The sequence below is a fragment of the Callospermophilus lateralis genome, chromosome 2 (assembly GCF_048772815.1).
Source record: "Callospermophilus lateralis isolate mCalLat2 chromosome 2, mCalLat2.hap1, whole genome shotgun sequence".
NCBI classification, from domain to species: Eukaryota; Metazoa; Chordata; class Mammalia; order Rodentia; family Sciuridae; genus Callospermophilus; species Callospermophilus lateralis.
This window is the reverse complement of record NC_135306.1, coordinates 155581131-155608548: the sequence shown is the minus strand read 5'-3', so window position 1 is coordinate 155608548 and position 27418 is coordinate 155581131. Positions and strand designations below refer to the sequence as shown.

The window sequence follows — 27418 nt, the reverse complement described above, 5'->3', positions numbered from 1 at the left end:
TTTAAATATCAATATGCCAGAGTTGTTTTTTTTTTTAAAAAGACTTTAGAACAAATATTTGAATAAACCGTAACTCTTATAGGACCTAATTTTTTTTTAGTAGAATATAAATTTTCATTAACTCCATTAAAAAATACTAGAGGGCTGGGGATGTGGCTCAAGCGGTAGCATGCTCACCTGGCATGCACAGGGTGCTGGGTTCTATCCTCAGCACCACATAAAAAATAAAAAATAAAGATGTTGTGTCAACGGAAAACTGAAAAAAAAATACTAGAAATACTATCCATGTGAGTTAAGCAAAAGAGAGAAAGAGAGAGAGAGAGAGAGAGAGAGAGAGAGAAACACATCCAAATTTGAAAGGAAGAAATAAAATTATCTCTGTTCAGAGATCACATAGTTTTTAGGTAAAACACCCTAAAAATTCCACAAAATCTGTTATAACTAATACATAAATTCAGCAAAACTGCATCATAAAAAATCAGCATATACAAAAACCAGTTGCTTTTTTATATACTGACAGTTAATATGAAAAGGAAATTATGAAAACAATTATTTTTAAAATAGTGTCAAATAGGATAAAATGCTTAGGAAAAAGCTTAACTAATGAAGCAAAATATTGATCAATAAAAACTCTAAAAACTTGCTGAAAGACACAAATAAATGGAACACATCCTGTTTTCATGGATTAGAAACTTTTTATGGAACTACCAAACTGTTTCCCATAGCATTTGAACCATGTTTTCATTCTAGCAATAAAAATAAGTGTTCCAATCTCCCCCACATACTTTCCAACACTTGTCCTTTTCCATTTTAAAAAATTGTAGCCATCCTATGGGTGTGAAGTAGAATCTTATTGCAATTTTGATTTACATTTTCCTAATTACTGATGAAATTGAGCATCTTTTTGTGTGATTATTGGTCATTTGAAAATACTTAGTGAAATATTTATTTAAGTTCTTTACCTGTTTTAAAATTGTGTTGCTGCTTTCTGTTGTTGAGTTGCAAAAGTTCTCTATATATTTTGGATGTTAAACCCTTGTTGAATGTATGGTTTGCGAATATTTTTTTTCATTCTTTTACTTTCTTGGTGATGTTCTTCAATACAATAATTTTAAAAAATTCTTATGAATTCCAATTTTTCTATTTTTTTATTTTATTGCTTTTTATTTTTTACTGATGACAGAATTTTTATTTGAAAAATAATAGGTGTTAACAAAAATAAAATAAATCTGTTACTGTATACCAGATGATAAATGAGAGAATGAACAATTCCAAGAAAAGCATTCCAACGATCCTCTCTAAGCCTGACAGCAGGACTATTCAACCTGTTTTCCAGAAATATCCCATCACCAAACCTATCTTTTTCCCAATTTTCCCCTGACCTTCATGTCAGTTTTTCTTTTTTTCAACAATATCAACAATTAATTTAAATATAAATTAAATGGATATTGTAGATAAAAAGTATAAATGTTTAAAATGTATAAAAGGTATAAATGTTTAAAATGTGTAAAAGCTCTATACATATGTCACACTTTAAATATCAATATGCCAATAGTTTAAAAGCAAAAAATGGGGAAAGTAAGCATGAGAAATCTGAAGTCGACCTATTAAATATAAAATAAATTTCAAGAAAAAGTGTTTTCAGAGATAAAGGGGAATATTGCAAAACCACAGCATGGTAACTTCTTCAAGAAAATATAACAATCCTAAATGTCATGTACCTAATAATAAAATTTCAAAATACACAAAGTAAAAATTAATAAAACTAGAAATCATATTTGAAGAATTTTAAACCCCCTCACTTTGATGAAAAAAATAATTTGGAAGGCTTAACAACATTATCAGCCACCTTGACCCATTTGTTATTTATAGAGAACTATACAAAAGATGACAAGTAGAAAATCAATAAGGATAGACTATATTCTGTCATAAAATAAGCTATGAGAAATTTTAAAAATTAGAAATTATACAGACTGTTTTTCCTGTGTGATTTATTACATTAGAAAACAATTACCTTAAAATATATAGAATACCACCTCCTTGTGTTAACTACAAAATTAAATGGTACACTTATAAGTATCTTATAGGTCAAAGCAGAAAGCACAAGAAAAGTAAAAAGTGATTTGAACTAAGTGATAATTAAACTTAAAATCAGAATCTCTGGGATGAAACAGTACTTAGATAAACACTTATAACCTAAAGTACTAGTATCAAAAAAAATCTAGATAAATAATCAAGTTATTTTAAATTAGGTAGTAGGAAGGAAAAAATAAAAGTGGGAGCAGAAATATATGAAATAGAAAAGAAATATTTCAGCGGAAATTGATAAAAATCTAATGAGTCTAATCAAGAAAAAAAGCAAGAACACAAAAATTAATAGCAATGGAAAGGGAGCTATCAAAACAATCCTGTGGATGCTAAAATATATTAAGATGATATTTCAATTGTATGCCAACATATGTGATAGCTTACATAGCGTCGTCTATTTTAGAAAAGGATCTGTGTGCTGATGAAAAGAAAGTCTAATAAGTCCTTGATGGATGAAATTTTCTATATATGTCTGTTGAGTTTAAATTATCAATTTTATCATTTAGTTCTGTAGCTTCTTTATTTAATTTTTGTTCAAAGAATATATCCAGTGGTGAGAGGAATGTGAAAGTCACCCAGTATTATTGTATTGGGGTCTATTGGATTTTTGAAATTGAGAAGGGTTTGTTTGATATATGTAGATGCTCCATTGTCAGGGGCATAAATATTTATGATCATTATATCTTATTGATGTGTAAGTCTCTAAAGCAGTATAAAGGTCCTTCTTTGTCCTTTCTGATTAACTTTGATTTGTAGTCCATTTTATCTGATACAAGGACAGAAACCCTTGCTTGTTAATGAGATCCATGTGAATGATATATATTTTTCCATCCTTTTATTTTTAGTCTGTGGATGTCTTTGCCTATTGGGTGAATCTCTGGAGATGGCATATTGTTGGTTATGGTATTGTTTTTCAATCTGACCTGCCACTCTATGTCTTTTGATTGATTAGTTTTAGGCCAATTACATTCAATATTATTATTAAGAAATGATTTTTATTTTCCCTGTCATTTTGATTTATTTCTGGATTTTACTTTGAATCAGTTTCTCCTTTGATTGACTGTTCTTCTAGTATAGTTCCTCCCTTTGCTGTTCTTCACTTTTATTTTTTACTTCTTTTTCATGAAATATTTTATTGAGAATGTTTTGTAGTGAAGTGTTTCTAGTTGTGAATTCACTTAGCTTTTTTTAATCATGAAAGATTTTTATTTCGTAGTCAATTTTGAGCTTAATTTTGCAGGTTATAGTATTCTTGGCTGTCATCTTTTTTCCCCCAGAGCTTATTATATATTATTCCAAGTGGGTCTGTTACAATTTTGTATATTTAGGGTCCTGTAAGCCTCCTGTATTTGATTTTAAATTTTATTCTTTAAGTTTGGGGAAATTTCTGATATTGTTCTATTGAAAAGAGTGTGCATTCCTTTGGTTTGTATATGAGAGCCTTCATCTATCACCATGGATTAGTTGGGAATGTAGGGAAAACTGAATTTTTTATACCATATTGTGAGACCAATATAGAAAATATTCACTTTCTTCTCTAGCATATTTAAAGGAAAAGAGAGAACAGGTTCATAGGGAAACACGCATTTAATCCCTCTTTCATTCATGCAGACTCTTTAGTCTGTCCAAGGCACTGCAACCCAGGTCCCTGGAGAGTGAGTGGGCCATCTCCAACCTCATTGCAAAGGCAGTGGGCATACTTGTGCCCAACCTTGATCACTTTTCTGCATTTTATAGAAAAATCAAATATATAAAAAAAAGAATTTTATAGCAATATATTTCCCTATGGAATTATTTAAATTAGGATATCTGGGCATGAACTAAATTCCAACCAAAAACAAAAGTAAATTAAGTAAACTATAAGACATTTACCTAATGAAACAATACATTGTTGTTAAAATTACATTTCCAGAGAACATCTCCAAGTAAAGGGTCAGTGAGAAAGAAGTAAAAATGTATTCTGAGAATATTTATAATTATGACAAAATTATCATATCCCTATATTTATTTGTATGTATGTATATATGCAAAACCAGAAGAAATTTTGGAAAGAAAATAAAATGACTATTTGTTGTAGAACTGCAATTTCCCTTAAAAAATTTTTTTCTTTATTTTCTACTTATTCCATCCACAGGCAAGAATCCCTAACTGGAAACAAAATTAAGTGGGATTTAAAAAAAGAATCTTATTGAAATATTGATTTTTAATATTAAATTGATAGTATTAATAGGGTTTTTTTTTTATTTTCTACCTTTAAAATACATTTCAGTTTCTACAAATAGCAAATGTAAGTTGTTTTAATAATTTTCATTAGCCTATTAAAATAGAAGTTGTTAATGTTCAAGCCACTGTTGATGACATAGGGATAAGACTGGAGAAAGATCTTGTTAAAATTTATTCTTTAACTAAAACATAAACATTATATATAAAATGAGGTACATGGTAATATTTGATTTATGTAGATATTGTATGATGTTTAAATCACTTTATACACATTTATATCCTGAATTTTTATGATTTCTTTATGGGAAAAATTTTCATTATCCTTTCCTGTAGATTTTTCCCCCATATTTTATTGGTACATTATCATTGTACATAATGGCTTCACTTGCTGTTACATATTTGTACATGTAAACAATGGAATCATAGAATTTGGCCTATATCATTTCCCAGTGTTTCCACTTTCCCTTCCCTCTTTTCTCCTCCCCAGGCTACCTTCCTCTATCTACTGATCTCCCTTTGATTTTCATGAGATCCTCCCCACCTTTCTTTTCCTTTTTCTCCTCTAGCTTTTACATGTGAGATTAATCATACAATAACAGCCATTGACCTTCTGAGTTGAACTTAGTTCTTTTTACATAATGATCTCAAGATCCATTCATTTTCCTGCAAATGGCATAATATTGTTTTTCTTTATAGCTGAATAAAACTCCAATGTGCATATTTACCACATTTTTTTTATCCCTTAATCCACTGCAGGACACCTAATTTGGTTCCATAGTTGGGCTATTGGGAATTGTGCTGCTATCAACACAGATATGCATATATCACTCTAGGGGGATGAATGTAATTCTTTAAGATAAATTATGAGGAGTGGTATATATCTTTGACATACGATGTTTCCAATCCTAGTCTTTTGACAAAACTTCATACTGATTTCCATAATGGGTTGTACTAACTTACAATTGCAGCAATAGTGCAAAATGTTCCTTCTTTCTGCATTCTCTTCAGCATTTACTATTGTTATTTCCTTGATGGCTCCCATTCTGACAGGAGTGAGATGAAATCTCAGGGTACTTTTGACATACAGTTCCCTAATTGCTAATGATGTTAAACAAATTTTCATGTGTTTTTTAGACATTTTTAATTTGTCTTATGAGAAGTGTCTATTTAATTCATGTACCTATTAATTTTGGTGTCAAGTTTCTGAGTTATTTATACATTCTGGATATTAATAACCTGTTAGAAGAGTAACTAGAAAAGAGTTCCTCCAATTCTGTAGGCTTTCTCTTTACATTCTTCGATGTTTCCTTTGCAGTGCAGAAGGTTTTTAATTAGATGATGTCCTATTTATTGATTCTTGGCATTATTCCCTTAGCTTTAGGTGTTCAATTGAGAAACTCATTGCCTGTGCTCATATGTTGGAGTTTCAACTTTATGTTTTTCTTCTAGGAGTTGCATAGTCTCTGGTCTCATTTCTAGGTCTTTGATCCATTTGGAATTGATTTTTGTGCCAATTGAGAGGTAAGGGTCTAGTTTTATTATTCTACATAGGTATAAATAGTTGTCCCAGCACCATTTATAAAAAAAGCGTATTTTTCTCCAAAGTAATTTTTTGGCACCTTTGTCAAGGATCAGATGACTGTGTCTGAGTAGGTTTGTCTCTGTGTCTTCTATTCTGTACTATTGGTCTGTGTTTTCTGTTTTTGTGCCAGTATCATGAAGTTTTTGTAAATAGCTCTGTAGTATCATTTGAAGTCAGGAATTGTGATCTATGACATTGCTGTCTGAACTTAGAATTCCTTTGGCTATTCTGGGTCTTAATTTCCCTAAATGAAATTTTCTCTTCGTTTAAAAATGCCATTGGGAGATCAGGCCCAGCAACCACGGAGCAGCAGAGCCACCCCTGGGCCTGCAAGCTAGGTCCATTTGCCACCCACCGGCAGGTCAGGCCCAACAAACTGCGGAGGGGCACAGCTGCCCCACCAGCCTGCTAGGTAGGCAGAACCCTGACCATCGACAGAACAGGCCCAGCGGCCGGCCAGACACATCGCCCCGCCCCGGTTGGGGGAGGGGCAGAGCTGCCGGGCGCCTGCAAGTTAGGCAGACCTGCGAATCACCAGCTGATCAGACCCAGCAACCGCGGAGCGGCAGAGCCACCCCTGGGCCTGCAAGGTAGGGGCACCTACCTTGCCACCCACCGGCAGGTCAGGCCCAACAAACTGTGGAGGGGCACAGCTGCCCCACGAGCCTGCTAGGTAGGCAGAACCCTGACCACCGACAGAACAGGCCCAGAGGCCGGCCAGACACATCGCCCCGCCCAGGTTGGGGGAGGGGCAGAGCCACCGGGCGCCTGCAAGTTAGGCAGACCTGCGAATCACCAGCAGATCAGGCCCAGCAACCGCGGAGCGGCAGAGCCACCCCTGGGCCTGCAAGATAGGCGCACTTGCCACCCACCGGCAGGTCAGGCCCAACAAACTGCGGAGGGGCACAGCTGCACCACGAGCCTGCTAGGTAGGCAGAACCCTGACTACCGACAGAACAGGCCCAGAGGCCGGCCAGACACATCGCCCCGCCCCAGTTGGGGGAGGGGCAGAGCTGCCGGGCACCTGCAAGTTACACAGACCTGCGACTCACCAACAGATCAGGCCCAGCAACTGCGGAGCGGCAGAGCCACCCCCGGGGCCTGCAAGGTAGGCGCACTTGCCACACACCAGCAGGTCAGGCCCAACAAACTGCGGAGGGGCACAGCTGCCCCACGAGCCTGCTAGGTAGGCAGTACCCTGACCACCAACAGAACAGGCCCAGAGGCCGGCCAGACACATCGCCCTGCCCAGGTTGGGGGAGGGGCAGAGCCGCCAGGCGCCTGCAAGGTAGGCAAACCTGCGTCTCACCAGCATATCAGGCCCAGCAACCCGCGGAGCGGCAGAGCCACCCCCGGGCCTGCAAGGTAGGCGCACTTGCCACCCACCGGCAGGTTAGGCCCAGCAACTCTCGGAGGGACACAGCTGCTCCACGCATGTGCAAGGTAGGCGGAACCGTGACCACTGACAAAACAGGCCCAGTGGCCCGCCAGATACATCGCCCCGGTTCGGGGAGGGGCAGAGCCACCACCAGCGCCTTTTAGGTAGACAGACCTGCAACCGACAGACAGAACAGGCCTAGTGGCCAGCGGAGGGGCAAAGCCGCTGCTCACGCCTGCAAGGTAGGCGGGCCTGTGACCACCGAAAGAACAGGCCCATCGAAAGTACAGGCACAGCGGCCTCCCGGCGTGGTAGGCACATTGCCTCAATTGGAGGAGGGGCAGAACCACCGCCAAAGCCTGCGAGGGAGACTTTGCAGCTATACAAGAGCAATATAAATATATAGGGGGAAAAATCAATAACACAATAGTTTCACCAAGCAGAAAGAAACGCGATCAATATGAAAAGACAAGGAAAGAAAGGACCACAAGCAATGCAGGTCAACTCAACTTTAGAAGAGGTAATATCTGCAGCAGATGGAATGTCAGATAAAGAATTCAGGATATACATGCTTCAGATGATCTGGAGTCTCAAGGAAGACATTAGACAGCAAAATCAGACAATGAAAGACCACTTCGACCACTTTGACAATAAATTACATAAACAAATCCAAGAAGCAAAAGATCAATTATACAGGGAGATAGAGGTTATAAAAAACAAACAAACAGAAATCCTGGAAATGCAGGAAACAATAAACCAACTTAAAAACTCAATTGAGAATACTACCAGCAGAGTAGAACACTTAGAAGATAGAACATCAGACAATGAAGACAAAGTATTTCAACTGGAGAAGAACATAGACAGCTCAGCAAAGCTGTTAAGAAACCATGAGCAGAACATTCAAGAAATATGGGATAACATAAAGAGACCAAACTTAAGAGTCATTGGGATACAGGAAGGTACTGAGGTCCAAACCAAAGGAATGAGCAATCTATTCAACGATATAATACGAGAAAACTTCCCAGACTTGAAGAACGAGACAGAATCCCAAATCCTAGAAGCCTACAGGACGCCGAATGTGCAAAATCATAAGAGATCCACACCTAGACACATTATAATGAAGATGCCCAACATACAGAATAAGGAGAGAATTTTAAAAGCTACAAGAGAAAGGAAGCAGATTACATTTAGGGGTAAACCAATCAGGATAACAGCTGATCTTTCAACACAGACTCTCAAAGCTAGAAGATCCTGGAATAACATATTTCAAACACTGAAAGAAAATGGGTTCCAACCAAGAATCGTGTATCCCGCGAAATTAAGCTTCAGGATGGAAGATGAAATTAAAACCTTCCATGATAAACAAAAGTTAAAAGAATTTGCAGCTAGAAAACCATCTCTTCAAAACATCCTCGGCAAAATATTACAGGAAGAGGAAATGGAAAATATCAATGAAAACCAACAGCGGGAGGTAGTACAGTAAAGGGGGGGGGAATAATCAAAGAGGAAAACAAACCATGTTTAGTTACATAAATAAACAAATATGGCTGGAAGAACAACCCATATCTCAATAATAACCCTAAATGTTAATGGCTTAAACTCACCAATTAAGAGACACAGGCTAGTAGAATGGATCACAAAACAAGACCCAACAATATGCTGCCTTCAGGAGACGCATTTGATAGGAAAAGACATACATAGACTGAAGGTGAAAGGTTGGGAAAAATCATATCACTCATATGGACTTCGGAAACAAGCAGGAGTGTCCATACTCATATCAAATAAAATAGATTTCAAGCCAAAGTTAATCAAAAGGGATGAAGAGGGACACTACATACTTCTCAAGGGAACCATACACCAACAAGACATAACAATCATAAATATATATGCCCCAAACAATGGTGCAGCTATGTTCATCAAACAAACTCTTCTCAAGTTCAAGAGTCTAATAGACCACCATACAATAATCATGGGAGACTTCAACACACCTCTCTCACCACTGGACAGATCTTCCAAACAAAAGTTGAATAAGGAAACTATAGAGCTCAATAACACAATTAATAACCTAGACTTAATTGACATATATAGAATATACCACCCAACATCAAGCAGTTACACTTTTTTCTCAGCAGCACATGGATCCTTCTCAAAAATAGATCATATATTATGTCACAGGGCAACTCTTAGACAATATAAAGGAGTAGAGATAATACCATGCATCTTAACTGACCATAATGGAATGAAATTGAAAATTAACAATAAAAGAAGTAAGGAAAAATCATGCATCACTTGGAGAATGAACAATAGGTTACTGAATGATCAATGGGTTATAGAAGACATCAAGGAGGAAATTAAAAAATTCTTAGAGATAAATGAAAACACAGACACAACATATCGGAATCTATGGGACACATTGAAAGCAGTTCTAAGAGGAAAATTTATTGCTTGGAGTTCATTCCTTAGAAAAAGAAAAAACCAACAAATAAATGATCTAATACTTCAACTCAAAATCCTAGAAAAAGAAGAGCAAAACAACAGCAAAAGAAGTAGAAGACAAGAAATAATTAAAATCAGAGCTGAAATTAATGAAATCGAAACGAAAGAAACAATTGAAAAAATTGACAAAACTAAAAGTTGGTTCTTTGAAAAAATAAATAAAATCGACAGACCCTTAGCCACGCTAACGAAGAGAAGAAGAGAGAGAACTCAAATTACCAGCATACGGGATGAAAAAGGCAATATCACAACAGACACTTCAGAAATACAGAAGATTATCAGAAACTATTTTGAATCCTTATACTCCAATAAAATAGAAGATAGTGAAGGCATCGATAAATTTCTTAAGTCATATGATTTGCCCAGATTGAGTCAGGAGGATATTGACAACCTAAACAGACCAATATCAATTGAGGAAATAGAAGATACCATCAAAAGACTACCAACTAAGAAAAGCCCAGGACCGGATGGGTATACAGCAGAGTTTTACAAAACCTTTAAAGAGGAACTAATACCAATACTTTTCAAGCTATTTCAGGAAATAGAAAAAGAGGGAGAACTTCCAAATTCATTCTATGAGGCCAACATCACCCTGATTCCTAAACCAGACAAAGACACTTCAAAGAAAGAAAACTACAGACCAATATCTCTAATGAACCTAGATGCAAAAATCCTCAATAAACTTCTGGCGAACCGGATACAAAAACATATCAAAAAAATTGTGCACCATGATCAGGTAGGATTTATCCCTGGGATGCAAGGCTGGTTCAATATACGGAAATCAATAAATGTTATTCACCACATCAATAGGCTTAAAAATAAGAACCATATGATCATCTCGATAGATGTGGAAAAAGCATTCGACAAAGTACAGCATCCCTTTATGTTCAAAACGCTAGAAAAACTAGGGATAACAGGAACATACCTCAATATTGTAAAAGCAATCTATGCCAAGCCTCAGGCTAGCATCATTCTGAATGGAGAAAAACTGAAGGCATTCCCTCTAAAATCTGGAACAAGACAGGGATGCCCTCTCTCACCACTTCTGTTCAACATAGTTCTCGAATCACTGGCCAGAGCAATTAGACAGACGAAAGAAATTAAAGGCATAAAAATAGGAAAAGAAGAACTCAAATTATCACTATTTGCAGATGACATGATTCTATACCTAGCAGACCCAAAAGGGTCTACAAAGAAACTATTAGAGCTAATAAATGAATTCAGCAAAGTGGCAGGCTATAAAATCAACACGCATAAATCAAAGGCATTCCTGTATATCAGCGACAAATCCTCTGAAATGGAAATGAGGACAACCACCCCATTCACAATATCCTCAAAAAAAATAAAATACTTGGGAATCAACCTAACAAAAGAGGTGAAAGACTTATACAATGAAAACTACAGAACCCTAAAGAGAGAAATAGAAGAAGATCTTAGAAGATGGAAAAATATACCCTGTTCATGGATAGGTAGAAGTAACATCATCAAAATGGCGATATTACCAAAAGTTCTCTATAGGTTTAATGCAATGCCAATCAAAATCCCAACGGCATTTCTTGTAGAAATAGATAAAGCAATCATGAAATTCATATGGAAAAATAAAAGACCCAGAATAGCAAAAACAATGCTAAGCAGGAAGTGTGAATCAGGCGGTATAGCTATACCAGACTTCAAACTATACTACAGAGCAATAGTAACAAAAACAGCATGGTACTGGTACCAAAACAGGCGGGTGGACCAATGGTACAGAATAGAGGACACAGAAACCAATCCACAAAACTACAACTATCTTATATTCGATAAAGGGGCTAAAAGCATGCAATGGAAGAAGGATAGCATCTTCAACAAATGGTGTTGGGAAACTGGAAATCCATTTGCAACAAAATGAAACTGAATCCTTTTCTCTCGCCATGCACAAAAGTTAACTCAAAGTGGATCAAGGAACTTGATATCAAATCAGAGACATGGCGTCTGATAGAAGAAAAAGTTGGCTATGATCTACATACTGTGGGGTCGGGCTCCAAATTCCTCAATAGGACACCCATAGCACAACAGTTAATAACTAGAATCAACAAATGGGACTTACTCAAACTAAAAAGTTTTTTCTCAGCAAAAGAAACAATAAGAGAGGTAAATAGGGAGCCTACGTCCTGGGAACAAATCTTTACTCCTCACACTTCAGACAGAGCCCTAATATCCAGAATATACAAAGAACTAAAAAAATTAGACAATGAGATAACGAATAACCCAATCAACAAATGGGCCAAGGACCTGAACAGAAATTTCTCAGAGGAGGACATACAATCAATCAACAAGTATATGAAAAAATGCTCACCATCTCTAGCAGTCAGAGAAATGCAAATCAAAACCACCCTAAGATACCATCTCACTCCAGTAAGATTGGCAGCCATTAGGAAGTCAAACAGCAACAAGTGCTGGCGAGGATGTGGGGAAAAGGGTACTCTTGTACATTGCTGGTGGGACTGCAAATTGGTGCGGCCAATTTGGAAAGCAGTATGGAGATTTCTTGGAAAGCTCGGAATGGAACCACCATTTGATCCAGCTATTCCCCTACTCGGTCTATTCCCTAAAGACCTAAAAAGAGCACACTATAGGGACACTGCTACATCCATGTTCATAGCAGCACAATTCACAATAGCAAGACTGTGGAACCAACCTAGATGCCCTTCAATAGATGAATGGATAAAAAAAATGTGGCATTTATACACAATGGAGTATTACTCTGCATTAAGAAATGACAAAATCATAGAATTTGGAGGGAAATGAATGGCATTAGAGCAGATTATGCTAAGTGAAGCTAGCCAATCCCTTAAAAACAAATGCCAAATGTCTTCTTTGATATAAGGAGAGTAGCTAAGAACAGAGTAGGGACAAAGAGCATGAGAAGAAGATTAACATTAAACAGGGATGAGAGGTGGGAGGGAAATGGAGAGAGAAGGGAAATTGCATGTAAATGGAAGGAGACCCTCAGGGGTATACAAAATTACATACAAGAGGAAGTGAGGGGAAAGGAGGACAAATATAAGGGGGAGAAATGAATTACAGTAGAGGGGGTAGAGAGAGAAAAGGGGAGGGGAGGGGGGAGGGGGGATAGTAGAGGATAGGAAAGGCAGCAGAATACAACAGACACCAGAATGGCAATATGTAAATCAATGGTTGTGCAACTGATGTGATTCTGCAATCTGTATATGGGGTAAAAATGGGAGCGCATATCCCACTTGAATCAAAGTGTGAAATATGATATATCAAGAACTATGTAATGTTTTGAACAACCTACAATAAAAATTAATTGGAAAAAAAATGCCATTGGTATTTTATGAAGATTCTATTGACCCTGTATATTGTTTTTGGTAGTATGGTCATGTTAAAAATATTTATTCCACCTATCCATGAATAGGAGAAGTCTGTTCTTCTTCTGAGCTCTTTTTCAATTTATTTCTCAATAGTATTCTAAAGTTTTCATCCGAGAACTTTCACTTCTTTGGTTACATTTATTTGGGGGTAAATTGTCTGAAGTTACTGTAAATGGAAATGTTTTCCTGATTTTTTTCTCAGCAGATTCATTGTTGCTATGTAGAAGAGCTATTGATTTTTCTATGAAGATTTTATAACATGTTACTTTGCCAAAGTAGCTCTAGTACTCATCTAGCGAATTTTGGGGGTCTTCTAAGCACAAGATCATATGATCTTCAAACAGTGATAATTCCACTTCTTACTTTTATATTTTTATTGCTTCTTTTGCCTTCTACTGCCCAATCTGGGTAGAATTTCTACTACTATATCAAATGGAAATAGTGAGAATAGACATCCTTCTCTTTTTCCAGGAATGCTTTCAGGTTTACACGTTCACTATCATGATTACTTTAGTTGGTCATAGATAGCCTTTACCATGCTGATGTAAGTTCCTTCTATTCCTATTTTTTTTTTTTGATCATGCATGGGTGCTGAATCTTGTCAAAAGCTTTCTATGTATTGAAATAACTAAGTAATTTTTATCCTTATGTAGGTCAAAATGATATCAGTTGCCTGAATTGTTTTTCTGGAACTTGGAGGTAGCTCAAATATTTTGAAACAAACACCTTTCACTCAGCCTTGCACAGTGTGTGAGCGGGGCCCCATCTGCTAGTATGGCACCACTTGAAAATTCACTAAGAAATTCATGCTTCCTAAAGTGAGTAGGTTGGGCATATGATTGAATAGCTGAAATAGAAAATATTCCAAACATATAGAACATGGGGGATATTCTTCCTCTATACTTCCCTCTGGCAAGCAGAGCCTTCTGACTGCAGCTGGCACAGCCCTCAGAGGGGGAGAGAGAAGCCCAGAGAAGGCAGGAACTTCCCTCTCTGTCCCTGAGTTCTGTGATTTTTCTTCCTCTTCTCCCTTGTTTTCTTTGTTGTCAAGTATTGCTCACAGATTTCAAGTGATTAAAAGGAGGCCCTTATAAAATAACCTCTTAACAACCTTTGAGCCTGCTTTCAGGAAAAGGCTAGTGGTAAATTCCAGGCAAGAAAGAATCAGCAAAGTTAGCTGCCCTTCCCTCTCTAACCAATGGATGGGAATATACTGGCAAAATCCACAAAGCTTTTAATCAGAGCCAGGCAAGGGCTGGATATAGGGTAAGAGAAGTGAGGCACCTGAGAGAAATATTTGAGCAAATGCTCTCAGGTTCCCTTGTCCCTCTGCTGACTCTCTTACCTCTTCTTAGTCCTACTTCAGTAGTCCTGGTTCATAGGATTCTCCTGATGTTCCCTGGGGAGGTCTAGGTGAATTCCCTTTTCTTCAAAGCATCATAAAAAGGTCAGAATTTTTCAAGTAGATTTACGTTGGGAAACTGACATGGAGAGAAAAAGATAGAGAAAGGAAGGGAGAGAGGGAGAGGGAGAGGGAGAGGGAGAGGGAGAGGGAGAGGGAGAGAGAGAGAGAGAGAGAAAAGAAAGAAAGAAAGAAAGAAAGAAAGAAAGAAAGAAAGGAAAAAAAGAAAGAAAGAAAGAAAGAAAGAAAGAAAGAAAGAAAGAAAGAAAGAAAGAAAGAAAGAAAGAAAGAAAGAAAAGCAGGTACACCTAGTGAAAACTGCTTACAAGGAAACAAGTCATAAGACATGTTAACCATAAGCCTTTCTGAGAAGTGAGTTGAAAAATTGTAAAAGAAACTGAAAGTCCATTTTCAGTTATGGGAATGAGCCAGCATTTGAGGACACAGACAGATTGTGTAATGGTGGGGTTTCCAAATTCATCAATTGATACAACCCTTACTGAGATCCGACCGTGTACAGGCAGTGTGCTCTCACTGTGAAGAAATCTAAGGGGTATCCGACACAGACTATCTCCTGTGAACTCCTAGCACAGCAACACAGAACACAGGCACCAACACAAGCCTCAGCACAAGGGGTGAAGACAGTTCCCCCAGGAGCTGTGTAGAAGCAATGTGGAATTTCCCCTCAGCCCTTTTGAGGACACTGGGATGAAACAAAGATTAAATAGGAGGAAAAGGCATATGGATTGATTATGATGTAAATTAGGAAAACCATAGCATGGGAAACAATCACAAAGTATGGTTACCCGCCTGTTTAACGTAAAGCACAAACTTACATATCCCTTTTTCTATTGGGGGGGGGGGGGTTGGGACAGGTAGATATTTTGGAGGGCTTATAAATTATTATTACTTGAGAAAGTGGTCTCCAAAATGATCTCTTAGAATTTCGAATGAGCCCAAAGGACAGAATCTTGTAAGGCAAGTCCATTCAAATGTAGTTGTATTCCCCAGTCCTCTTTTTCACATAGATAATGGGATTTCAGGGTGGAAGTGAGGCAATCATTCCCTTTTGCAGCCTGGTCCTAATGCATATAAAAAGAATTCCAGAGAGGGTTTCTCCTTTTACTTGAAATTACTCTTAATAGAAAATCTTTGAAGAATGACATTTCCTAAGCCCCAACAAATCTAAGATGTTGGCAGTCATAGGAAAAGTGTCATAGCTTTAAATTAAACTCTTAGAATATTATAGCAGGAGAGAGCCTCCCCAGTACCTCCTCTTCTGACAATTGATCTTCAACGTCAACTCTGTGCTGGGGAGAAAAGAATTCATATTTGAACATGTACTTCAGAACAAGGACTAGGTGAAAGTCACCAATGTCATCTCTTTTTGTCCTCAAGACTATTACTGAGTTAGATAATAGTACTGCCAGTAGCAAATTCATCCAAAAGCAACCATTTAGGAATTGCTTAGTAGTTGCTTCTCACTACTTCAGTTGCTCTTTTACTATAGACAGGTAGTGTAGGGAAGCTTTAAATTTACTCTTTTTCAATCCATTCATCTATTGAAGGACATCTAAGTTGGTTCCACAGTCTAGCTATTGTGAATTGTGCTTCTATGAACATCGATGTAGCAGTATCCCTATAGTACGCTCTTTTAAGGTTTTCAGGGAATAGTCCGAGAAGGGATGAATGGATTTAAAAAATGTGGCATTTATACACAATGGAGTATTACTCAGCACTAAAAAAGGACAAAATCATGGAATTTGCAGGGAAATGGATGGCTTTAGACCAGATTATGCTAAGTGAAGCTAGCCAATCCCTAAAAAACAAATGCGAAAGGTCTTCTTTGAAATAAGGAGAGCAACTAAAAACAGAGCAGGGAGGAAGAGCATGAGAAAAAGATTAACATTAAACAGGGACAAGAGGTGGGAGGTTAAAGGGAGAGAGAAGGGAAATTGCATGGAAAATTGCAAGGAAAGGGAAATTGCATGGAAATTGCAAGGAAACCCTCATTGTTATACAAAATTACATGTAAGAGCATGTGAGGGGAAAGGGAAAACAACAAGGGAGAGAAATGAATTACAGTAGATGGGGTAGAGAGAAAAGATGGGAGGGGAGGGGAGGGGGGATAGTAGAGGATAGGAAAGATAGCAGAATACAACAGTCACTAGTATGGCAATATGTAAAAACGTGGATGTGTAACCGATGTGAATCTGCAATCTGTATACGGGGTAAAACTGGGAGTTCATAGCCCACTTGAATCAAATGTATAAAATATGATATGTCAAGAGCTTTGTAATGTTTTGAACAACCAATAAAAAAATTTACTCTTTTTCCTCCACAGATTTAAATAAGTCAGAAAAATAAACTCACAACATACGTACTGTGAGAGAAAAAATGCCTACAAATTATTAATGTGCTTAAGCATGAAATTCATACCAAAGTATGAGACTCAAAGAGGGAAAGATGATGTGAACTTCATGGAGAGCTGAACAAGGGTATAGGTGCTGGACTTCTGGGAGGAGGAGTAGCACAGGCACTGGAAAGGCAGGGAAGGAGGAGCACAGTGTTGTCTTTCATGCAGGTGAATTTCCCAGATAGCAGTCACCACTGGTAACCTCTGTCTGGGCCTGGTGTCAGACTCCCAATCTCATTTTCTTGTGAAAAAGGTCTTTTGTAGGTAGAAAGAGGGTATCAGATAGAAAAGCCTCTGCCTGAGTCCACAGTGTACTTTACTAGGGCAGGTACATGTAGAATACTTTTTACAAAAGGAAAGGTTTTCAGATGCCTTCCTTTGTGTAAGAGATCAGCAGTCTCTGAATAACCAATTCAAACTATGCCAAAGAAATACATTTACAGTAAGATATTTTGATTTCCCTCACTAGTAGCACTTGGATCTTGGGCTAAAACTTTGACTAATACTAAAACTCTCCCTCCTTAGAAAGTGCTCCTATGAAAAGGGAGGTCAGTCTTACTGGTAAGACACTGTGTCAGTCCCTTTATATCCCCTGTGTTCCTCATGCCAGTTTGTCACAGGAAAGCAGGGAGATGGAACTCCAAACCTTGGTTCGTGTGTTCCAATGACAGAAGATTTAAAGTCAGACACCAAAAGTCCCTCAGGAGAATTTTATTAGACGTGAAAGTAAAGTAAAAGAAAAGTGAAGCTTAAGTAAAAAATACTCTTAAGGGAGAGAATGGGCCGTCTCCAAGAAGAGAATGACAAAGAGGAAATGTTGTCCCTAATTTTATCACTTTTTGATGTTTACCAGGTGAACTGGGGACCACCTTCTGTTCTCTTTGCCAATCAGGAGTTTAACTCCTGGGCAATAAAGTATTTGATCTTAGTTGGTCCTCTGTGAAACTGTCATGGTGGCCATCCTATTTAGGGGGGCTTCATCTACAAGTCAATCCCATGTTAATGTGGGTGCTAGGGAAAATAGCTGGTCAGAAGTTACCTTAGTGCACCTGCATTACTAAAGGAAACTGTCTTCCCAGACAATTGGAGTCACTTAGAGACATAATTCCTAGCTTTATGTCAGCATCAATGGACCCTGTCAAGAGTTAGTCCCATTAATCCTTTTCACTTGACATATTTCCCAATTAGCTTCTTTTGCTTCTGTTTATTTTATACAAATTAACTACCACCCTTTGCTTTCTTGTTTATTCTGGAAGTAGTTTAAGAAGACCCTAAAGGAATTTAAAGAATGCTTGTGACCTTGCCTACATTTCACTGCTCATTGTTAGCTACTATCTAACAAATTAATTGGAATAGCCATTATCATCCCCACAAACACAAGCAGAAACCAGCTCAGATATGAAAGTTTCTTTTTCAATCATCACACATTGCTTGAACATCGATGTATTTCATTCTCTTTGCGTAAGACTAAGGATATCACATGCATAAGAGACAACCTCCCACAACAGGAAGGAAACTGGGAGGTGCCTTGGCCTGAGATGAAGTTCGGTCCCCTCTCCCAGGAAAGAAGCCAGAACTGAATGCATCTGTGAATCTTCAGCATCCCACACTTGGAGAAGAAAACAGCTCTCAGCAGTGGACTTTTTTCCTGGAGCAACATGAAGACAGACTGTTGGCCTTAAGAAGACAAGTAGGTGAAAAACAAGTTGAGCAATGGGGTAGACAGAGAGATACAACAGAACCAGACCTGATGATTCTGAAATCCAGATGGGAAACTGCAGTCGGAGTTCCTCAAGTAGGTTTCCAGATCTGAGGGCAATAATGGTTTCTGCTTCTGCTCCCTGGGCTCCTGGTTCTGCCCTGTGAGTCACCCTTTCTTTTTCATGAAAAGTAGTAAATGTTCAGAGTTGACAGTTTTGTCATTTGCTTCCTATCAGTAGAATTTGGGGGTGGGATGATAGACTGTTACAGCCACCTTTCATTTTGTACTCATTGTGTCTCAGTTCAAGCTGGCAGGCTCTCTCTTGTACTAATGATATGTGCCTTGGAGATCAGAAACAGGTCCTTGTTCCCTGGTGTTGAAGATTGAACATCAAGAAATGCAGAGGCAAGTGTAGAAAGCCAGTTTTGGTTAAGAAAGTGATAGAGATAGACTTTTCCTAAGAGAAGGGGCTCCTCAGCTGGGTGTAATCTTGTTCTCTTATAGGCCTCAGAACCCCCCCTTTATTCATTGTCTTCTCTTTCCTCTTCATATTTGTTCCTGGAAGCAGGGAATTGTGGGTTAGTTGTTAGCAACCAGAGTGTCTGGAGCATGTTTACAGAGGTTACAACCCATTGTTCTCTGTTTGATAAACAGCCCTCATCCTGGTTATTCATTATCTACACTGACTGCCTGACCTTCACCCCCTGCCTCACTTTGCTAAGGAATGTGACATATACTGTCCACTCAGACTATGAGGGGCTACAGGCATATTGCTTTTGGCAAAGAAAGCATGTATATGAAGAGGGTCATCACTGTGGGCCAATTGTATACAATTATTCTCTTAACCAGGTGTTTCCATCATTCTCATCTATCTGTCCTCTTACACTAATATTCTCAAGAACTTGTGATATATTTCATTGGGGCCTTACTCCATTGGACATAAGCCACATCCATAGATGACTTTCACATAAACTACTGTCCTATACATTGGTCTGATGCTAGTTTTTGTAAAGAATGGTGTCCTAAAGCTTTCTCCAGAACTTCTGTCTTGATTCACAGCACTATGCCAAACTCATTCTCTTAAAAGTGTTCTTTGTGTACCAGATTACGCTGGTGTTTTGATATTTTTAACATTTTAGTGAAAGATCATCATATCATACCTGTTTCCAAAATTTCAGATCTTGTCCCTGATGACAATTAAACAATGAAGTCATGGTTTTGAGACAAAGAATAAAGAACATTTTTGTCTTCTTCCTATTTTTAAAATTGCCAGACTTCTTGTCTTACAGTTTAATTAGCAGAAACCAGAAAAAGTTGATACTTATAAATATTCACAGATTAGATCATATAAGTAAGAATAATATTCATTTTGCTGTTCTTGACATATTTCCAGTCAGGCAAATATCTCTGTAAATATAAGAAAAGAGGAAATCTCCAGTTTTTAAGAATCTATTTCAAGAGATTTTTCTTTACAACTTACATTTAAATACAACACTGCAATTTTATTATACATCATGAAAAAGCAGGCCTTGTGAATGCTTATAGTATACTAAGAAAACAGTGATGAAAAACCGTGAGCAGAATTTTTGCATAATGATAATGGAATAAGTGTCCATGAAATATTTTCTACATTTCCTATGTAGCTCAGAAAGTACGTTGGTTTTTAGTAGGGATCACCTGATTCCCTAGAAAGAAATATTCCTTCACAGCTGATGATTAACTTTAGAGAACTCCACAAGGAAAAGAGCAATCATCACAGCTACCATCTTATTTTCCCTCTCCGCCCCACATTGCTAAATGCCTTTTAGTCAAAGCTCAAAGCTGGGTATGGTTTCCTGAATCATTGGTTCTTTTTCTTCTCCGAGAAAAAAAAATGTGTTACAAAATTCCCTTAGTTTATTCCAGAATACAGCTAGAATTCTTTCAAAGGAACTTCAACTAGAAAACAGGGAAAGAAACCGCAGAAGCCTGGAGACAGAAAAATTTGCAGAGCACATTCTCTCATTCTTAAACATGCTCACTCTTTGCCAGAAACTGTTTTCTGTCTTCAAAACTAAAAGTTGAATTATCTGTGGTCCCTGAGATCATAGTCAATGGTCTAAGGGAAGCAGATAAGACCATGAAGGTTCCATTCCATGCGTGTAGTAAATGTCTAACAACTCTCAGGAGAAGAAACTCCTGGTTTGGAATTTTGTCATTGGTGGGGATCCAACCCAGGGCCTTGTGCATGCTAGGTAAGTACTCTACCACTGAGCTGTACTCCCAGCCCATAATTCCTGGTTATAGCATGTACTCATTTTCATTACATAAGTAGCCAACTGAAAATTACCCATTCCAACTACAGAAGAAAGTTGAGAACTTACAGGATAATTATGATAAATCACCATTTTTAAAACCCTTTTAAATGTCTAGGCTTTCATTTTCCAGGAGAAACTTTCAGTTGTGAAGAGATGCATAGTAACACATCATTATGTAGCATGCCCTCTGTACATATATGATGGCTAAACATGGACCCTTGAGTATAAATAATAGTACAATATAATACAATAATTTCAGTTTGACTACCTTTTGATTTTAATACCCTTTATTTAATTGGAAATGTACATGATTTATGTTTTATTAAGGTGAATTTTACATAATATCAAATTAGCCATTTTAAATATTACAGTTCACTAGCATTTGGTACATCCACAATGTCATAGAACAAGCACCTCTTTCAAGTTTCAAACTAGTTTCGTTATCCCAAAAGACAACTCCAAGCCCATTAAGCAATTGCTTCTCCATTGTCTTTCACACTTCCCATAGATCTTGGCAGCCATCAATCTGCCCTCAGTCATTATGGATTTATATATTTTTAATATTTCTTATAAAGGGAATGATACAATATTTCACTTTTTCTGTATGGTTCCTTTCACTTATAATAACATTTTCAAGGTTCTTCCACACTGTGGCTACATCAGAACATTCTTTTATGGTTGATTTTGTTTCATTGCATGAATGTACCACATCTTTTTTATGCATTACTTAATGAGCACTTGGGTAATATTCATCCTTTTGGCTACTATGAATTGTACCACTGTGGACACTTATCTATAAGTATTTATTTATTGTCAATTTGGGAGGTTTACACCTCTCATTAGATTTCCTAGGCCATATCATAATTTACCATTAATCTTTTTAAAGAAACTACAGAACTGCTTTTTATGACAGCTGCACCATTCCACCTTTCCACCAATAATTCACTTTCTGCATGCCCTCTCCAGCATTTGTTAGTCCTCTGTTGTTAAACCTATCCTAGTAGATGTAAAATATCCAGTGTGGTATTAATTTGCATTTTCCCAATGACTAATCATATTATACATCTTTCAATGTGCTTTTTGGCCATTTGTAAATTTTCTTAGGAGAAATATCTATGCAATCATATGCCCATCTTTAAATTGGGTTCCCTGTCTTTATGGTAATGAGTTGTAAGAGTTCATTTTATATTCATTGCATTAAATCAATATTGTATATATATCAGGCAGATATATTCTTCCATCCTTTGGAATGACTTTTCATTTTTTTTTGATCATGTACTTTGAAGCACAAGATTTTTTTAATTTTGAAGAGACCTCTTCCTATCTCTCACCACCCCACTCCCTCTCTCTCTGTCTTGGTTTTTGGTGTCATGTAAGAATCTACTGTTGAATCCAACATCATAAAGATTTACCCATGTTTTCTTGAAAGGGTTTTATGTTTTTACCTCTTATATTTATGTCTTTGATCCATCTGGAGTTAATTTTTGTATATCTTGTGCTGTAGGGCTCTGACTTCTTTTTTTGCATATGGATATTGTCTTTACATAAAGCTAAATTTTGTTTGTGTCAGTCTTCTCCATTGTCTTTCTAATGTTTACTATTTTCTTCCTTCTGCTGTCTTTGAGTTCAGTTTACTCTTTGGTTTCTATTTTCTTAAAGTATGAAAATATGTTAGGGATTGAGGTCTTCCCTCTTTTGTGATTTAGAAATTCAGAGCTGTAAATTTCCCATGGAGCATTGATTTCACTGCATCTTCTAAAACTTGACTGTTGCATTTTAATTTATAATTATGCCAAAGAATTGTCTCATCCAGTTTAATTTGTGCTTTTAAAAATACATCTTTTCCCTTAGTGCATTATAATTACACATAATATTAGGGTTCATTATGATTTAATTATAGAAGATAGGATATAATTTGCCCCACTTCAGTCACTAGTACTTCTCATTTTCCTCCCCCTCTCCAACCCTATTTTCCTTTTTCTCTACTGATCTTTCTTATATTTATTTACTGTGTTTTTAAAATTAGTGTTATAGTTATATGTAGTTGTAGTTATACATAAAGTTAAAATTTACTTATGTGATTTCATATATATATATATTCATATGTGTATATAATATAATTTCATCAACTTCATTCCACAATTCCTCTCTTTTTCCTACTCTCCTGTCTCCCCTAAAATCTCCTTCCTCTCCTTCATTGAACTTCCTTCTATTTTTCTAGAATTTCCCCTCATTTTTTTTCCCTTATTTGGTGTTGTTTCTGTCAGCAAGAGAAAACATTACAATTATACCCTTAACTATCTGACTCTGGGACATTTGCCTCAGCATAATATTCTCTAGTTCCATCCATTTACCAGCAAATGCTATAATTTCATTCTTTTTATGATTGAATAAATGTACAGGTGTATATGTTCCACATTTCTTTATCCATTCGTCTGTTGATGGGTACTTGGGCTGGTTCCATATTTGGCTATGGTGAATTGTGCTGCTATAAACATTGTTGTAGGCTGTATCAGTATTGTAAGTTCACTTTTTTTATTCCTGATTTTTTGAGGGCTCTTCATACTCCTTTCCAGAGTTGTTGAGCTAATTTGCAATCCCATCAACATTATGAGTGTATCATTTTCTCCACATTTTTGCCAGCATTTGTTATTATTTTTATTCTTGATAATTGCCATTCTGACTGAAGTAAGATTAAATCTCAATTTTGATTTGCATTTCTCTGATTGATAGGAATGTTGAACATTGTCTCATAATTGTTGGCAGGTTTGAGCAGTGTCTGTATATTTTTTTATTCATTTGTTAATTTTTTTATTTGTGTTTTATTGTTATTGTTAAGGTTTTTGAGTTATTTATATATTCTGGATATTAAACCCTATTGGAGGAACAACTGGCAAAGATCTCTCATTCTGTAGGCTCTTTCTTCATATTCTTAATTATTTCCTTTGCAGTGTTATAACACTATATTTGTTATTGATTCCTGGCTTTATTTCTTATGCTTTAGAAGTCTCCTTCAGGAAATTGGTGCCTATACCAATATGTTCAAATGTTAAGTCTATTCTTTTAACAGTTGCAAAGTTTCTGGTTTAGTTGCTTGGTCTTGAATCCTCTTTGAGTTGATTTTTGTGCCGGGTGAAAGAGAGGGACCTAGTTTCATTCTTCTCTATATGGATATCCTGTTTTCCTAGTACCATTTGTTAAAAAGTCTATCTTTTCTGCAATGTATATATTTGGCACTCTTTTTGAGTATCAGTTGACTGTATCTATGTGGATTTGTCTGTGTGGTTCATGTCTGTTTGGGGGCCAATATGATGCTGGTTGTGGTACTCTAGCTGTGTAGTGTAATATGAGGTCTGGCATTGTGTTCCCTCCAGCATCACTCTCCTGCACAGAATCACTTTAGCTATTCTGAGTCTCCTATTTCTTCAAGATTAATTTTAGGACTCTTTTTTTTTCTAGTTTGTGAAGAAAATCATTGTTATTTTGTTGGGGAATTGCACTAACTTTATATAATACTTTTGGTAGTGTGGTCATTTTGACATTTTGTTATTAAAGAGTGTATTATTAAATTCTCACACAATTTCATATTCTATCTTTTCTTTAGTTATTAATTTATAGTTTCATTACACTGTGGTCAGAGAAGATACATTTTGTGATTTCAATCTTCTAATTTTTATTGACACTTTTTATGGCTTACTAAATGATCTATTCTGGAAAATGTTGAATGGGTAAAATGTGTATACCAAAGAAGAATGTGTGTTCTGACGTAGTTGAATGGAATGTTCTGTATGCATCTGTCAGGTGGAGTCAGTTTATAGTTCTCTACAAGCTCTGTATTTGTAATCTCATATTTGATTGTATCCATTATCAAAAATGGAGTGTTGAAAGGAAAGCAGAAGGACTGGGGAATGAAATTGACTAAATTATGTTATGTTCATGTATGTATAACACTGAAGCTTACTGTTATGCATAATTATAAAGCACCTTAAAAGAAAAAAATTAAAAATGGAACATTAAAAACTTGTCCTATTTTATAGAACTATTTCTCTATTTAATTCTTTCAATTTTTACTCCATATAAAATTTAGAGATTTCTACTTGAATATGTATGATTGTTTTATCTTATTGATGAATTGATATTTGATCGATATTTTATGTCCTTATTTTATGTCCATATTTGAAACAATCTTTTACTTACTATATATTTCATCTGATTTTAAGAAGCCACCCTAGCTCTTGTTTGGCTACTAGTGGCCTGGAATATCTTTTATTTTGTATTTTGGCTTATTTATTTGTTGTTGTATCTAAATGAGTCTCCTGTAGACAATGTAAAATTGTATCCTAATATTTTGTTAATTTTATCAATCTCTGCCTTTTGATGGAAGAGATTAATATTTTTATATTCATCGGAGATAAAAGGCTTCTTTCAGTCATTTTGCTATTTTTTATATATATATATATCTGCAATTTGGTATCTCATTTCCTGGATATAAATTTTATATTAGTCCACATTTTCTTACCTTAATAAAATACCTGCAACAGTGAATTTCTAAAGAAGAGATGTTATATATAAGTCAGTTTTTGAGACAGAACATCCAAACAGCAAGGCAGATGTCAAGACTGCCTGAAGGAGCAAGGAGTTCCATATTGAACCATAGAACAGAGAGAGAAGGAGCCAACTTACTCACTTAGTAAAAGCACTCTTCAAAGGATTCACCAGGGTTCCTTGGAAAGTACCATGATCCATTTTGAGGGCATGCCCCTAATGACCTAAAGGCGTCACACTATACCCCACCCCTTAAAGGTCCAACAGCACCTCCCATTACCACCTCCCTAAATACTAACCTTCCATTCCCATGGACACTTATCATATCCAAACCACAGAAGCTCCTTTCTCTCCCCCAAACACTTCTCCCCTTCCGAAGCCACCAATATGTATAAATGGTGTGACTAATGATGCCCCAGAAGTCTCATAATCTCTCTTCATTGTTTTTCATTCTTTATTATCCACTTCTCCTCAGACTGGGTAAATTCAATTAAAGTTCTCTGGTTCTTTCTACTGTCTGCTTAAGTTTGCTATTGAAACTCTTTGTAACTTCTTCATTTAACTTATTGCCTGTTAAGCTCTAGAATTTCTGTTTGGGGCCTTTTATAATATTTCATAATAATTTATAAAGTATCTCTTTATAAATATTTAGTATTTTAGGAGACATCATTACTGATTTCCTTTAACTCTTTGTTGATGATTTGCATTTACCTCCTGAAGCAAATTTAAGCCAACTGATTTAAAATCTTTGCTAAATGAACTAAGTGACTTTTTCCCACAAGGAATATGTTAATTTTTCTGTAAATGGACCAAACCTTATACTTTTGATTTTTAATTTTTTGTAAAAAAATGGACATTTCGAAACTATAACATGGGAACTCTAGAAATCAGATTCTTCCTTTTGCTCGGGATTTGTTTTTGATGGTGAGTGTGATTTTAATAATTTCTTAAGGGTTTTGTTTAGTTTTAATCTTCTTTGGGAAACTGCATTAGCCATGTGAGGGCTCTGAGGTCTCTGATCCTTTACCTGGTGCTCACCTAATGTATTACCAGAGTAGTTTTTTTCTTTTTAATTCTTGGAAAAGAAAGCAGAAAATGTTATCACAAAAGGACCAGGCTGGACGCAAACTTTACAGATCAGCTTGGCTGATGGACCCACTTTCCTGGTGGAAAATGAGCCACCAGCTAAAGGGAGGGTTTATGCTTGTATAGGTTACACTGAGAGGTGACTTAATTAATGAGCATGTCAGTTTGGGCTATCTTTACTGGGCCAGATGGAGGGTGTGGGGTCAGTCTGTGGTGGGATCAATGCTTTGGCCTCTTTTCAGAAATTGTCATTTCAGATTTGATGGATATTTATTCCCTGGGACCTGTCTTGTCACTTTGAAAGACAGTGACTCCTTCATTCCTTCTCCCTGGGCCACATCATTTTGGAGTTTGTCTTTTTCCATATCCACTAGAAACCTCCTCCAATGTTTGCTTTGGTTCAGTGTCAATGTCCAGCCAGGCCCTTTACCACTCTGCCTTGCCTTCCACTTTCTGCTTGTACTCACCAACTAGAGGTGGAAACTTGGGTCTTCTCAGGTACTTTCTGGGTATATATACTGTTGTGGGAATTCATGGCTTTCTCAATTTCTGTATACAGGAGGCTGTCAATTTTCTAATTCTCCACAGAGCTCTCTTCCTAGTCTTTCCTCCTGAGTTTTCAACACACATATGGTTTCCTCATAATCTCTTCCAAAGGCAGCAGCAAGAAGTTCATTGGCCTCTCAGTATTTTCAGGAATAGCCTCTGAATATATATTTTATTGCCTAGGAAATCTCTGACAGTCCATATCACAACATTCTCGGGTCAGATTACTCTTCCATGATAAGATGTGGCAGCACATGAGGTTTCAATTCAGCATCCACAGCAC

General features: G+C 36.8%; 1 protein-coding gene across 5 annotated transcripts in view; it reads left to right on the top strand.

Moving 5' to 3' along the window:
• The window catches only part of LOC143392775 (interferon-induced very large GTPase 1-like), a 71922-nt gene that overhangs the window by 11038 nt on the left and 33466 nt on the right, over positions 1-27418 (top strand). Inside the window, exon 1 of one of the 5 annotated variants that reach the window (XM_076846797.1) lies at positions 18575-18649. The exons of 3 other annotated variants lie outside the window; for them this stretch is intronic. Coding sequence is in view for 1 of the 2 variants with exons in the window: in XM_076846794.1 (XP_076702909.1) it covers positions 18727-18754 (28 nt within the window). In the remaining variant the exon portion in view is untranslated. Of the gene's footprint in view, positions 1-18574; positions 18650-18690; positions 18755-27418 lie in introns of those variants that run through there. One more of the 5 variants, XM_076846794.1, reaches the window with a different exon arrangement.